Source organism: Cricetulus griseus, assembly GCF_003668045.3.
Source record: "Cricetulus griseus strain 17A/GY chromosome 1 unlocalized genomic scaffold, alternate assembly CriGri-PICRH-1.0 chr1_1, whole genome shotgun sequence".
Lineage (NCBI taxonomy): Eukaryota > Metazoa > Chordata > Mammalia > Rodentia > Cricetidae > Cricetulus > Cricetulus griseus.
This window is the reverse complement of record NW_023276807.1, coordinates 229,719,132-229,733,867: the sequence shown is the minus strand read 5'-3', so window position 1 is coordinate 229,733,867 and position 14,736 is coordinate 229,719,132. Positions and strand designations below refer to the sequence as shown.

Below are 14,736 nucleotides of genomic sequence, written 5' to 3'. Positions count from 1 at the left end.
TTCCCGAGAGCACACACATAGTTATACAGGTAAAGCAAAATGAAGTTACCTTTGGGCTTTTCTAGAAGTCGCTGACACGTTTCTTTCACTTTAGTGAACAGCTCAGACCCTGCCAACTTTTTAGAAATTCCAACTCGCAGTAGAACAGCTCCAGGTGTGAACTTTAAGAGTGCGGCCCCAGGCTCTCTTGGTTCTTTTGGATGCTTTGGCATAAGTCCAGACCAATCCACATCTATCACATCTAATGGATCTGTAAAAGTTAAAGAAGTAAAGACCAGGACTTTATTTTACACCAAGAAGCTGCAGTCCTGAGGCTGTCGAGATGACTCAGCAGGTAAATGTGGCTAAAGTCAAAGCTGTTACCCTTAGTCTGATTCCTGGAACCCACATGGAGGAACTGACTCTCAAGAGCTGTCGCTCTGAGTCCCACCCCCAGGAAATAAAATGAATGAATGTAAAAGAGTCATACAGTGGATATTCACACACAGCAAATAATCTATTGAAAATGATGTGACAAATTGTACCTATAAGTTAGGAAATAAGGACAAATGAAGTATATTTTACATACTCAGTCCAATCAAAATAACTCCATGTGATAAAACAACAACAAAATAAACAAGTGTGGCAGCAAAGGCCTATAACTCCAGGACTTGGGGAGGTAGAGGCAGGAAAATCAGAAGTTCAAGACCATCCTCAGTTACATAGGGGGTTTGAAGTCAGCCTGAGCTACATGACATCCTGTCTCAAAAGTTAAAATTAAAAAAAAAAAAGAATAAAGAAAAAATCAAATAAGAAGTTGCACAATGAGCCCCTGACTGAGGCAGATGGCTCCTTGAGTGTCAGGGTGCTGCTTCACAGCACTCTCAAGTGAGCCAGGCAATACACAGACCATAGTAAGGACAAAGTCACAGAATGCATACATTTCAGAAAAGGAACTTTATCAACTGTGTTCAAACAGACAAACTATCTCTACTTTGAAAGTTGGCTCAGGCCACCACACTCGTGAAATCCTGTACCACATACCTGCCGTGTTGGACACTGGCAAGCAGCTGGCATTTGGTGAGGTTCTGGGTGAGTTAATAAGAATCTTAAGCTCTGGAAAAGAAATGTTCCAATTCTGCTTTTCCCCAGGTCATGTTTTCACAGGCAGTGTCAATTAAAGAATACTGAAGCATGCATTACAGTATTCTTTCTTTAATGGCTTCCCTTAATTAAGACCTGAAGGGAGGAGTCTAGGTGCCCCTCACCACTTCTTAGAGCATGGAAGAGAGCAAAGGACATGTTCACCCCACACTCCAGGTGTTCTGTGAGCTCTGAAATGTATTAATTACCTGGCATCTTCTCCTCTTCCTGAGGGTCCTCTCTCTTTTCTGCATCCCCGGCCAGAATTTCATCTAGTTCATCATCACTGATGGGCTCGTATCCTTCCCCAGCACCAGATCCTAATGAATGTGCATCATCTAACTTGGACTCATCATCTCCTGCTAAACAGACAAATTAAGTTCATGTAAAAAGAAAAAATACTAAAGGGCAGCAATAGTGAAACTGAAAGGCAGAGACTACTGGGCACAATAAAAGAATGTAAAAAAATCAATTTTTTTAAACCAGAAAACTACACTTCTTTGCCAAGCACTTGATAATTTTAACCTGAAAAGTAAAACTTAACTAGTGATATTTTTAATATTAAAAATACAGTAGCAACATCCAAACACACTATAAGTTCACATTTAAAGTATCAGATTTAATGTTGAGTATGTACACTATATTAACTGACAGTTTCATACATGTATATGCTGAATTTTTGCCATTTTCACCCTTGCTTCCCACCCCCACTTCCCTTTCTGTTGGAGCCCTTTTGAACAAGTTCCCTACCTATTTCATGTCCTCTTTTTGTGTGTCAATTTTCAATGATAACTCTTGAACATTCAGAAAAGTCTAGCTTCAAAAAGTTACAGTATTTTTTTAACCTAAATAAACTCATTTTAAAAATGAGCAATTCACAACAATGAGTGGAGAAAAAAATGAAAAAACAAAAACAAAAAACAAAACTTACAAACCTATTTCAAGCTGCATTTTAAGCTCAAATCTTAAGTCTATGATATTTAGCTCATAATGCAAACTCTCTAACAGTGAGGCACAAATGTGAAAGTGTTGTTAATTTCTCCTACCTCTCAATCCCACTTCTCTACCTCGGTGCTTTCATTTCCTTACTAAATGAAATTTTTGGAAGAATGCGGTAATAATACACTAGAAAGTAAGTGCTTTTGTTGGCATCAGTAGTATAAATTCTATTTTGCTATTTTATTGATTTTTCCCCTCAACTATTCCTAGGCTAAGCTTTTATTTCCTGCTGAGCAAGTTGTTAACCTGGTCCCCAAACTATAAATATGCTTAATTATTTCTAAGCTACATATTTTATGGATCTATAACCCTTGTTTTCAAACTGTAACAACAGGCTCATGGGTATGCATATGAAGCATAAAAAGTATAAGGCTATGAAATATTTCTAGCCACTCTAATAGTTTTTTCTACTTTTCAGAAGAAAATCCCTTTTTGTACTCTATTATTCTCAGTCATAACACCACACTGATGGTTTATGACACCACTGAACACCACCTTGATGGGCTTGCATACAATGAGAATGCTTTCTTCTTTGGCTATGCTGAGCAATGAAGCTGCTACTGATAAGAGAAGTGTAACCCAGGGTTTTACACCTTCTTGGCCAGTTACATTTTTATGCAGTGTAACTTGGTTGGTCATCAGAGCTGATTTTATATTTTTTTCAGTTTGGAAATCTTGACTAGATTAACCCATTTGGTCACCCTAATTCTGGGCACCCAACAACTGTTTTGTTTCTTAAATCAATGGCCCCCAGACTGCTACTGACCCAACTGGTCTCTGAGCCCCTGGTATATGGTGAAAGCCTTCTGAAGACTCGGTGTTCTGACCTCCACCGAAGCCTCCATTGATGGTGATACTCAGCATGTGCCCTGTGGCACAGGCCATAGGCCTGTGCTGGTCTCGGTACTGCTCTCGGCTGAGTACTCCACAGAAGCACTGGTGGGGTCTCACACATGTGCATCATGGAAAAAGCCCATGCCAGCATGGGTAACAACTTAGGAAAGCTGCATCATTGTGGCCCCTGTACAAATCTTCCACAGGACAGTCTCCTCCCACAGCAACAGTGTACTGATTATTCTTGACTATAAAATTCTATACTTTCCCAATATCCCCACCAACTCATCTCTAATGCAGCAACTCTAATATTATCATACAAACATATTCCTAAAACTAAATGTACATAATAGAGTTTAAGTTTTCAAGTTTATGTAACTCACTTTTTTTCTACCCTTAGTGAAATATTTACATGGTACAGCAAGTGATTCACTTCTAAATATTTATATCATATTATCTGTGGTCACAATAAAGAAATGATATATTTAGGATGAAGACAGTGACTCCAGTTCTAAAGGGCCTATTATAATGATTAGTTCAATTATATTCAGTTACACCCCAAAGTTGTACTTCCATTAGAACCATAACTTGTGACCTGATGCTACTGATACTCAAAATTGAGATGAAAATGTAATGTGATGAAAGCTGAGATAGATGTTTTTGCTAAATGAGCAAACAGGCATACTGGGAGTTAGACTTAACAACAACCTTTCTACAAACAACAACAACAACAAAAAAACCCCAAACAAAACAAAACAGGGATTTGAAAAGAAAGGTTAAGTCAGAAAAATAATGTAAATTCTGACTGTGAAACTGGGGAGTCCCAGGGAGACAGAATTTCCAAAGAATTCTCAGAGAAGCCACCTGTTAACCTATACAGAATCCACCCAGGAATACCATGTGGAGTTGCACACAGGCAGAGTTTCGGCAACCCAGTATGTCCTGATACAGTTCTGATGACAAAGGAGGATATGGGAAGGAAGACATTGGAAAGACATTCTATACAGAGCAAGGGTGCTTACACAGACACACACACAGCACAGCAAAAACTCAAAGAGCAGTTGTTTGTAGAGAAAACTCCAGAAAGAAAGTAATGCATTAAGGTTTTGATTTGAGTAAGAAGGAGATGATAACAGGGAAAAGGAAGGATGAAGAAAGGGGAGAGAATGGAAACAACTGTGTCAGTTTCTCTATGGCCTGGGGATGAGTACATAAACAACATTTTATTGTTTCTGAATTGCTGCATGACAACATTTAGCCTATAGTAAAATCCACTGATTTAAAAGGAAAACAAAAGTGACTGTTTACATTTCTTGGCTATCTGATTAGATAGCTCAATAACACCTGGTTTATACATCCACCCCTACATACCATTTGACTTAACGACATTTCCACCTTAGCTTTCTTCTCACTACATTTCACTTCAATTTGAGTATAACAAGAAATCGTGAGTCATGGTTTTAAAGGAGGTTTAGACTTTCCCCATAACTAAATTGGATTTAATTGAATTGTAACAAACTGAACTGATTGTAATCACTTTCTTTTTACTGAAATCACTATTCCTACTACTTAAAAGAGTCAGTTTGTCTGGCACAATGGAATGAAAGGAAGAGAAGAGAGGACTCAAGGCTGGCTCTGACTGGGCCAAATGGCTGATAAGGCCCTATGTTCTTACTGGAAGATAGGGAGCACCATCAGGCTTCTATAGTCAATCCACCATCAAGTAGTTTTAGGGGTGGTGTTACAACATGTTCATTTTCAACTGTCTTAGCAAACAGGGACCACTAAAAGCTATTTAATTCCTCACTTCAATTTTTGTCACAAGTTGAGACAAGGCTGACCTTGAACCTGATTCTCCTGCCTCAGCCTCCCTGAAGACAGGATTATAGACAGGTGTGAGTCATCACGCTCAGCTGATTTTTTTTTCTTTTACATGTAAGAAAAAGATGTTATTAAAAGCTACAGGTAATGCACCTAAGGGAGCTAGCTATCAGTTCAACTTTTAGGCAGCAACAGAAGTGACTGTTCTATCTTTTAATGTTTTGCTCCCTACCTTTTACTTCAATCATCACTGAAATGAATACACTTCTACTCTCACAGACATTCCTTACTCGTCCACTTCCACTGGAACAGAATGGAGTCAATTCATCTATTTATTCATAAGAAAACACGGTCCTGCAGGGACCTGGGAAAGGAAACGGTCAATACAAGACAGACAGCGATGCTCTCACCTTCCAGACTCTCTGTTCTCTCAGCTTTGCTCACATCTTCAAATCCCTGCACAGACCCCAGGTCTCTATCCACTCTTTCTTTGTCCATGGCTATTGAGTCCCGGGAACTGCCATCCAGGTCTCTTTCGTGCTCACTCTCCAGTTTGGCTTCACTGCGTTTCACAGATTCTGACTGAGAAGTCTCAAAAGTTCTATCTCGGTCTCTGTCCCTGTCCACAGGGTCGGCAGTTAGTCTCTCTCTCTCTCTGTCCAAGTCTCTCCTTTTGTCTCGTTCTCTGTCTCGTTCCCGAAGTCGATCTCGGTCTCTGGTTCGTGGCCACTCTTTATCCGGTTCCCGGTCCCATTCCCTCTGCCTCGGGTCTCTCCGGTCCCTCTCCCGGTCATGCTCATACCTATCTCGCTCTTGAAGTCTGTCTCGACTGTCAAATGACCCAGACCGTGAATGGACCTGCCGATCCGACTCAGGGGAGCTTCTTCTTGAGCTGTGGCTTCTGGAATCCTGACGATCTAAAGTAAGTGTGCATATGAAAGTTAACACAAAAAAACAGAAACAGAATGCTTCATTTTACAGTCCCTTACAATTTATAACTTCCCTATTTTCTATATTTTAATGTTGTTTATATACTTTATTTCTAGATTCTGTAACCCCACTCACCCAAGGTCTCAATTAAAGTACTAATTAAGTTCCACAAGCATCCTTGTTTATTCCCACTATAGACCAAAGAATCAAAGCACAAATACAGAAGACCAGGCATTAGTACCGCTGATTGCTCTAGTCTTTGATCTTGTCCCTATCTTATTTTCTATGGTCAAAAGGTAGCTCTGGCTGCAGGAGGTAAGCTCAATCTGTAAAACCCATCACGAAGATCCTGTCGTGACTAGCACTCCACTGCACATGCTTCTTCACAGTGGTGCTGTTACAGGGGCAACACAAAATTTTAATGAAATGATTACGCTCTTGTTTTGTTTTGAACTTGCATGCAATTTCAGGCAGCATGTAAAATAACCAGCTTGGCACTGCTTTAGGGTTAGGATTTGGATGCAATATACCACCACAGAAAACACTAACTGGATCACAATTCAACTTTACTACCTGAAGAAGTACTTCGACTGGGCTCTCCACGCTTTAACTGATCAATCCTAGATTTTCTTTCTCCTGTGATTTCAAGGCTTTTTGTTTTTTCTCTGTCTCTAGAGCCACTATGCAGCACTCTCTTTCTACTACCCTGGTCGTCCCCACTTCGATGGGCAGAATCATTAGATGGGGAGCGTAGGCGACCAGAGGTGTGGCTGCGGTGACTTCGATTGCTCCCAAGGCTGCTGCTCCTCTTTTGATCCACCAGCTTGCGATGTGGTGTATCTTCTAGGGTCACATGAGATGCCTCGACTTTCTCCACTCGTGTCCTGTGGCATTTTCTATGTGAGTCTTCAGGGGCATTGGCATTGGAGGAGGTAGCAGAGCTGGAAATGCTGGCAGAGGCGGTAGCAGCAGTGGCTGAGGAGGAGGAGGAAGTGGAGGAGGAGGAGGAGGAGGCAAGAGCAGTGGTTGCAGTATTGGCAGCAGCCACAGGAGGCGGAGGAGGGAGAAGAGAAGACAGAGGGGAAGGGGTGCTGCCAGGAGTGGCAGTGGCTACAGTATGCTCAGGGTCCATGCCCTCTGTGCGGTCGGGCACATCCTCATCCGACCAGTCACTAAAGGCTGTATCTTCTTTCTTCAATGGATCCTCGAGCATGCCATCCTTATCGGTGGAAATGTCAATCAGTTCCTCCTTGACGGCCAGAGGGGGCGTGCGTGGACCTCTCTTCTTCTTGCTCTGAGGGGCCACCTCTTCATCAGAGACATCAGAATCACCTTTGGATCTTTTACGCTTTTTCTCAATGTTTTTCTTCTTCTGCCCTTTTTTTGGTGAAAACACTTGAGCATCTTCAGATGTCTCCAGGTTGCCCCTTTCTAGTCCATCATCCTCCTTTTTTTTCTTAATAGGTTTCTTCGGAGCCTTCGCTTTTTTCTTTTCATCATGAGCTCGATCAGACCCATCTCGGTCTCTGTCTCGGTCTTCAGGCTGGCGGTGGCTAATCAGGTCTTGCGTGCGAGCTCTTGAGCTATCCATGTTTTCGGCTTGCTCTCTTTGCCTATCGCCAGAAGAAATCCTCTCTTTGAGTTCTTGCTCTTCATAGCGCCTTGAACTCTCTTTTCTTTCTGATTTACGATCCTCCTCTTTCCATCTACTCTGCCTGTCTTCTGAGAGGTGAGATGGGCTGAGAGAACGAGAGTCTTGTGGTCGTACAACCTGGCTCAAGAGTCTATGTTTTTCATCTATACAAAAAAATAAAAGCAGTCACATCTCCATTAGGTCAGTAAACAGAACATCACATTTAAACTATAAACTCCCTTTCATTTCAAAACCTTCAAAAAAGCCATAAAAATAAAACCGTATCTCTAACAACCCAAAGTAGAAGATAGTGGCCTTGTGTAAAACAGGTTCCTGACACACTTTACTCACACCAGGAAACATGTAGCAGCATAGGAAAGGGGTAATTTCAAGAGTCTGACTCATCAGTTGCAATTAATGTCAAAGGATGGGCTCACAGCTACAATGAGCATGCACAGACAGAAAACAGACTACTCACTTTTGTCATCCCCACTGTGGTAGGTGTCACTGTCAGGAGAATGCTCCCGCCGGCGCTTGGGGGACTGCCGGGGGCTGGGACTCCCTTCGTTTCTATAGCGTTTCCTAAATTTGGACAAATACACATTATAAAGTTCTACATGGAAGTCTGCTCTTTACCGGCATTTCTTCACTCAAGTAGAAGTACAACCTCAGGAAAGCATCTGTCAGAGCTGTACACACAAAGGGCGTGTTAGGCTTTTAAAATTTCTTTACTTCATTTGCTAAAACGTAAAATTGAGTTAAAATCCACAGGGACATTTTTCTCATCACACATATGAAACACTCAAGGGAAACTTGCCAGATCTAAATACTACAAGCTGGTAACAGACAAGCAGGAAAATCAACACAATAATGTAGTCTATAATAAAACTTGTCAAATTTACATACCTCATGCTGAGAAGAGGGATAAGAAAAATCTAGAATTATTTTGGGAGTTAAAAAAGCTGTGAGTTTGACTTATAGCCACTTAACTTTCATGTAACCTAAGTAAGTTCCTTGAGGTCCCTAAATCTTAGTTCTTTCATTTGAAATTGGGAGAAAAAGCAAAAGCCCTTCTCATGAGACTACAATGAGTTAAATTAGTTATAAAAGTCCAATACCATATGGGCACACTGTAGGTACACTATAAAATTCCCTTTATTTTCATATAACTAAATACTTGCTTAATGACAAGTCAAGAGATAATTAATGTACTTACTGTATTTGATTTTGTAACTAAACTTTGAGTTTAGGAACTTCAACACCTTGGGTAAATTATCCTAGTGTTTTCTTATATGCTCATAAATTCTTAACTTTCTTCCATTACATTCTAACTTGTTAAGAGTGAATACTTAGATACTAGGGTCAAAAGCTGAGAAAGAAGAACACCTCCTTACACAGATTAGTGAACATGTGAAACGGGTGGGGGTGGGGGAGGCCCTCAGGAATAGTATGACTACTCACAGGACCCAACTCAGGCAATTCACTGTGCAAAGCTTTTTCTACTGGGAGTTGGCCTATTTCCCTAATGTTTAAATCTGGGTTGGCTCAGACTACATTATACACAAGAAGATGGAATATAAGTCATACTAGATGAATATGGAGAAGACTCAAGGGCTTTGGAGTTTCATCCTGGACTACTGCAGGCTAAAGGGCCATGTGGAGAAGGAAGCCACTGGGATTGCTAGACCTGCTAGACTTTGGGCCTCCAGGTCTCGCTGAACTTTCAAGTCAACTGCAGATGCATCAGCAGCAGTGCTGAGTGACACCAGCAGATCACACAGCCCACCTACAGAACCAAGTACCTGCTCACTTGGTACTTGTTAACACAAGCAAGGGGTAGCTGATGTGTTAGGATACAGCAGGATTTACAACACAAGGAAAACCATCTAAATTACTTTTAAGAAAACCTGAAATTAGAATAATAAAACAAAAACTATGGTAGGTAGGTAATTCAGCAAACCTACATAAAATAATGATGGCTTTTTGTTTACGTTCTAGACAAGTTCAGCACATTGAAATGAGAGAGCAATGAAAAAACAAAGTGATTAGTCTCATTTAACTATTTTTAGTTACAGGTAGCATCATTTCTAACGTTCTACATTCAATATTTGGGTTGGTTAGATATGAAAAAAATTAGAAAAAATTGCTACTGTAAGACAGTAGTCACATGAAAAGATAGTAATCAAAGCATGAAACGTAAGGAAGATAAAGACCTAAAATTTTTAATCTTAGGAGACAGAATTCAAGAAAAATGTACATTTGCCTACAATGTCTGGTTTGCATTCATTATTCTTAATGTGGAGAGAGGGATAGAGAACAGAAATAGACATATGTGGAAAAATATAGCCCTGAAATCCATAGAGCTCAGAACTACTTAAACACCAAATAAATTCAAGTATGCGCAGTGACTTTGCAGTACAGCAAGTGGAGCAGGAAGCACGGGCAGACCACGGGACTCTACTGACACCGAAGGTCCCGCCCTCCTTACTTGGACTTCCTCTCCTCGTGGCTGTCTCTGAGGTTCCGGTCCTCTCGGATGTCCTCGCGCTTCTCCCTGCGGTCATCGCGTCCCTTGTCTTTTTCTTCCCATTCTCTTTGTCGTTCCCGTTCTTTCTCTCTTTCTCTTGCCCGTTCTCGTTCCCGCTCTCGTTCTCGTTCTCTCTCTCGCTCCCGTTCCCGTTCTCTTTCTCTCTCTCTCTCTTCTCTCTCCCGCTCCCGTTCTTTTTCCCTCTCCCGCTCCCTCTCTCTTTCTCGCTCTCGATCGTGGTCACGATCCCTCTGATCTCTCTCTCGTTCTCGCTCCCTCTCCCTCTCTTTTTCTCTCTCTCTCTCCCGCTCTCTAGCTCGCTCTCTTTCTAGTTCTCGTTCTCTTTCTTTTTCTCGCTCCCGATCTCGTTCCCGCTCTCTCTCTCGCTCCCGTTCTCGCTCTCGGTCCCTGTCTCTGTCTCTAACCCGTTCGTCTCTTCTCTCATCCACTCTGTCTACTCTTCTCTCCTCTCTTCTTTCATCGCGCTCAAGCTCCTCACTCCTTCCCTGATGTCGAATAGGTGAGCTTGGTCTTTGATCTACAATAAAAATCAAGTTTGTCAGTGATTGACTTGTCAGATAACCTATAGGTAAGTCTTAAATTTTATGAGTACAGAGTGCCATGTCACAGTAGCATCAAATTATAGATCAGGTACTGAACTTGTAATTTTATAAACTGAACCTCTGAACACATTTCCTCAGATTTGCACTTGCCCTCTAGCGACCCTGCTTTCTGCTTCCCACCAACTCCCCCCCCCCCAACCTGTACTGATCCAACTTTGACTTTACTCCATGCTCCCTGCCCTATCTGCAGCCTACTACTTCACCCCCACTTTCTGCCATCTCTACCCTTCACCACGTATCTTCTCTGTCCCCGAGCAGGACCTGAGAACACCGGTGGCAAATGATAGGGGCAGCAGAAGGTGCAGAACATAGGAGCTGAAAGGAAAATAAATTTCCCTTGTAAGTCACGGACACCTTTAATTTCAGCCCCAAATATACACACACCAAAATACAGGTATCATGTGAGAAAATAAAGAACTAACCGATGTTTAAAACTTGTCGTTGCAATATTTATTTCTAATAAGCTAGAATTAAGGGTACTGATGCCTCCAAACCTCAAAATAATCAAATTTACAATATTCCATATTATTGATGTATTAAAAATGACTGACTCGTTGCCTCTTATGTATTTCTCCCTCCTTGCCCCAGGTCCAGTCTTCACACAAACCCCATAAACAGAGAAACTGAATACACGATGCTCAAATGCCTAGTCTGGGGCATGGCTCCAAAGAGACAGCCACTTTTAACAGCAAATATGGTGATGTGATCCAGGATACTGTAATCTAAAGGACTGCTCTCATATAATTATGTCTACTGGCTGGCTAATCAATAAATCATGCTACAGTATGTTCAACAGGCTAGCATGTCTATTAAGCAGATAATTTTAGAATACAGAAATGTGAATTCGCCTTATCCCTGACTGCAAGAAATTAAAAAATAAATAAGCAAGTAAATAAATAAATAAGGTTTGTCTACATTTACTCCTTAAGAGTTTCTGGGTTCCTTTCAAAAGTTCATAAACTTTTTAAGTTCAAACACAATGAAATACTACTCGGTCTTTACTGTTCTTTCTGTAGAAACTCAGCAACTTTGATGTGGAAGTGATTCTGGTACCTTTGCCAGAGTTAATCAGAAATATCAAAACCAAAAGTCTGCTTTTCTCACTCCTTTTTACTTCTGCTGAAATTCATTACAACTTTAAGAGGATCTACTGTATCACAACTTTTTTTCCAGCAGACCCGTGTTTAGGGGGAATTTCTAGTTTGGTGAATATAACCAAAATCACCATTATGAAATAACCCGAAAAACAACAACAAAACACCCAATATGGCAATTCCCCAGCAGTTCCTATCTGTGACCTCTGATGCAGCAACACTGGAGTGTCCAGTCACTTTCCTGGCAGATGAAACCTTTACGATCCCAGCCAAAACTTCCCATCTGAGAAAATTACAAGTGCCACAGTACCCTGCCAAATTGTCACCCTTCTATTCTCTCCCCTAAAGTATATTTTTCAAAGATGTGCTTCTTCACGTGTTTCCCAATCCCATTCTACACAGGCACACTCATTTATTCTAACACTTCCTTCTTTTCCGGCCCCATCTCTACAGTTGCTATATTAATGGGGACCGTGTTGGATCAGATGATGACATCATCAACAGTCTAAGTGGCCGTATCTTTGCCTTCAGTTCCCCGATCAGAGGCACCATATGCTTCTCATGAACACCCAGACCCATATGCTTAAAGGCAGTAACAAGCAATGGAATCAGACCATTCCATTCTGGCCTAGTGGTTGTGTATGGTGTACTACAGTCCCCTTTTAGTCTTTTCCTCCAGTTGCTCTGCTACCAATTACAGGAGCCCACACTGCAGCCCCATAACTTAATACCCTGACAATACCCTTTACTTAAGGGAGCTTTCTTGACATTCTACAGACTGTTACTTTGCCTAACAGAACTTTACATAGTCCTGGTGACCACCCCATCTCAGCTGTCTGTGTGTATTGCACTCAGACTGTGAAAGTGAGAAAAAGATATGCCTGGGCATACGCCCACCCTCAGCCTCTCTCGTTCTTCCTCCTGCTCACCATACTATAGCCATACCAGCTTTCTTTCATACACCCGGGCATGGCAAATTAGTATTTCCCATCTCAGGGAATTTGTACCTACTCTTTATTTTCAATAGAATCTGTTCATCATTTTGCAAAACTAGGTGCTTCTCTTGCCTTTACACCTCTGCCTAAATATCTTTCCTTGATGTTTAATAGAGGGTCTCACAGACTCTGTTCTACATCCAATTCTTATGTACTTCCTAATAACCCTGCTTTAAACCTGATCATCTAAACCCTGTTTTAAAGAACATCTCATAGAGCATCAGGAAATTTCTATAAGATGCACAACAGAAGTTAGCCGCAGCAAGTGTAGATTCTCAGGACAGGATAGGAACATCATGTCCTTCTGGATGATCCTCAGCCCTATCATCACCATACCACCCCTTTTCTCAATTACCCACCCCTTCCTTCCATTCTTCCCCCCTTTTGCTGATCTCTGAAACTCTTTGTAAAATTACTGACAACAGCTAATTATTGAGTAGTCAGAACCTTTGGCTACAGGGGTTTAACTGATAATGATACATAATAATCTACATTCTTTACAGAGCGACCTACCACATGCAATAAGGCAACCCAGCTCTTCAGATCTGTTTACTAGGTGCTGGTAGCTAGTTACATAATCATTCTTGTACCACACAAATATTATACGAATAACTTCAAATATGTTATCAAATATAGATTCTGAACCATATTTCTGTTAACAGTGACTTGATACCAATTTGATGAACAATCCCCCCAGCTGTTGAGTGCTAAAGGCTACCTCGCCCTTTGACCAACCTCGTTCTCGGTTGTCCCGACGGTCTCTTTCTCCATGCCTTCTCTCAAAGGAAGAATCCCTGACTTGATCTCGGGTGTCTCTCTCAGGATATCTGTCTCTCTCAGGGTAGCTGCTGCGAGTTTCCCAGCTGTCATGGTAGTTGCTGCTGCTGCTGTGGCTATCCATTTGGGAACTTCTTGTGCCTCGACTTCCTACACAAAGGATGTTCAGAAATATTTAACAGACACATTTTAATGCAACAAGTTTATCTGTCACAATCTTTCCTTAAAGCAGTATAAAGTTTTAAATTTTTCTTAAATTCTAAACTATTATAAACACTGTTGAAGAAACCAAAACAACAACAACAACAACAAACCCTATGTGGGCCAGAGAACCCAAGCTACCTAAGGACTGACTACACCACAGTAAGCTAAGCCATAGTTTGTCCTATCTGTAAGAAGTCATCTGATAGGAACATAAAGCTATAAGACTGACTTAAACTAATGCCCCAAACAGTAAAACAAAACAAAAACCCCTTTTTCATACTTAATATAGATGCAGCAGAAAAAACTGAAAATATGGGGATATATATTATTACTTTAACTGTTTATGGTGAAAATATTCTAATATAGAACAAAGGTAATCTGACAACATTAAGTGGTATCTGAAATTTATTAAAAGATATTGGAAGTAGGGATATAGGAAGTAGTTGAACAATCCTACCTACAATCCCAGCACCTGAGAGGACAAGGCAGGAGGAACAGGAGATCAAAGCCAGGCTACAGTGAGACCCACGTCTCAAAACAAAACAAAATCCAACAAAGAAAGATGTGAAAAAAAATAAGTGTTCATTCTTCATAGTAATGTAACTCTTAACAGTCACCAAACTGGAAGGTATCTGACTTTCTCTGAGCAGCGAAGGGTTAAACAAACAATATAAATCTACCATACAATCACACTTGGCCAGAAGAAAAGAGTGGCAACAAATTGGGTGTACCCCAGGAAGACTGTGCTAGGTGAAGAAAAAAGCCAGTGTCGACAAAATGCATACAGCATGACTTCATTATAAAGCATTCACGAAACAAGAGATTTGTTAGAGGTTACCAGGAGTCCAGCATGGGTAATGAATGGGTGTGGTTACAAAGGAGCAACACATGGAACTCTGTCAGAGGGATAATGTCTAACCTGCTTAGAAGGCAGTATGACTGACCACTCACATGACAGTATGTGCACACTCGCACATGCACACAGGCTTTGTGGCTGTGTTAGTTTCTTCTTTTGATGCTGTGTTAAGACGTGAACACTGGTAAAGCCAGTGCACAGAAGCTTCCCTTTCATTTCAGTGTAATATCCTATGAATCCTTGATTTCTTCAAAATAGATTTTTGATATTTATTTATTCAGGTTTTTCCAGGCAGAGTTTCTCTGTATAGCCCTAGCAGTT

At 41.1% G+C, this 14,736-nt stretch overlaps 1 protein-coding gene across 4 annotated transcripts in view; it reads right to left on the bottom strand.

Moving 5' to 3' along the window:
* The window catches only part of Zc3h13 (zinc finger CCCH-type containing 13), a 65,270-nt gene that overhangs the window by 5,128 nt on the left and 45,406 nt on the right, over window positions 1-14,736 (bottom strand). For 3 of the 4 annotated variants that reach the window (XM_027390126.2, XM_027390127.2, XM_027390129.2), the window contains 7 exons: window positions 13,314-13,505; window positions 9,828-10,404; window positions 7,818-7,921; window positions 6,280-7,503; window positions 5,187-5,693; window positions 1,332-1,484; window positions 50-250 (listed from right to left, as the gene is read on the bottom strand). In XM_027390126.2, coding sequence (XP_027245927.1) covers window positions 50-250; window positions 1,332-1,484; window positions 5,187-5,693; window positions 6,280-7,503; window positions 7,818-7,921; window positions 9,828-10,404; window positions 13,314-13,505 — 2,958 coding nt within the window. The remainder of the gene's footprint in view (window positions 1-49; window positions 251-1,331; window positions 1,485-5,186; window positions 5,694-6,279; window positions 7,504-7,817; window positions 7,922-9,827; window positions 10,405-13,313; window positions 13,506-14,736) is intronic. The other variant, XM_027390128.2, reaches the window with a different exon arrangement.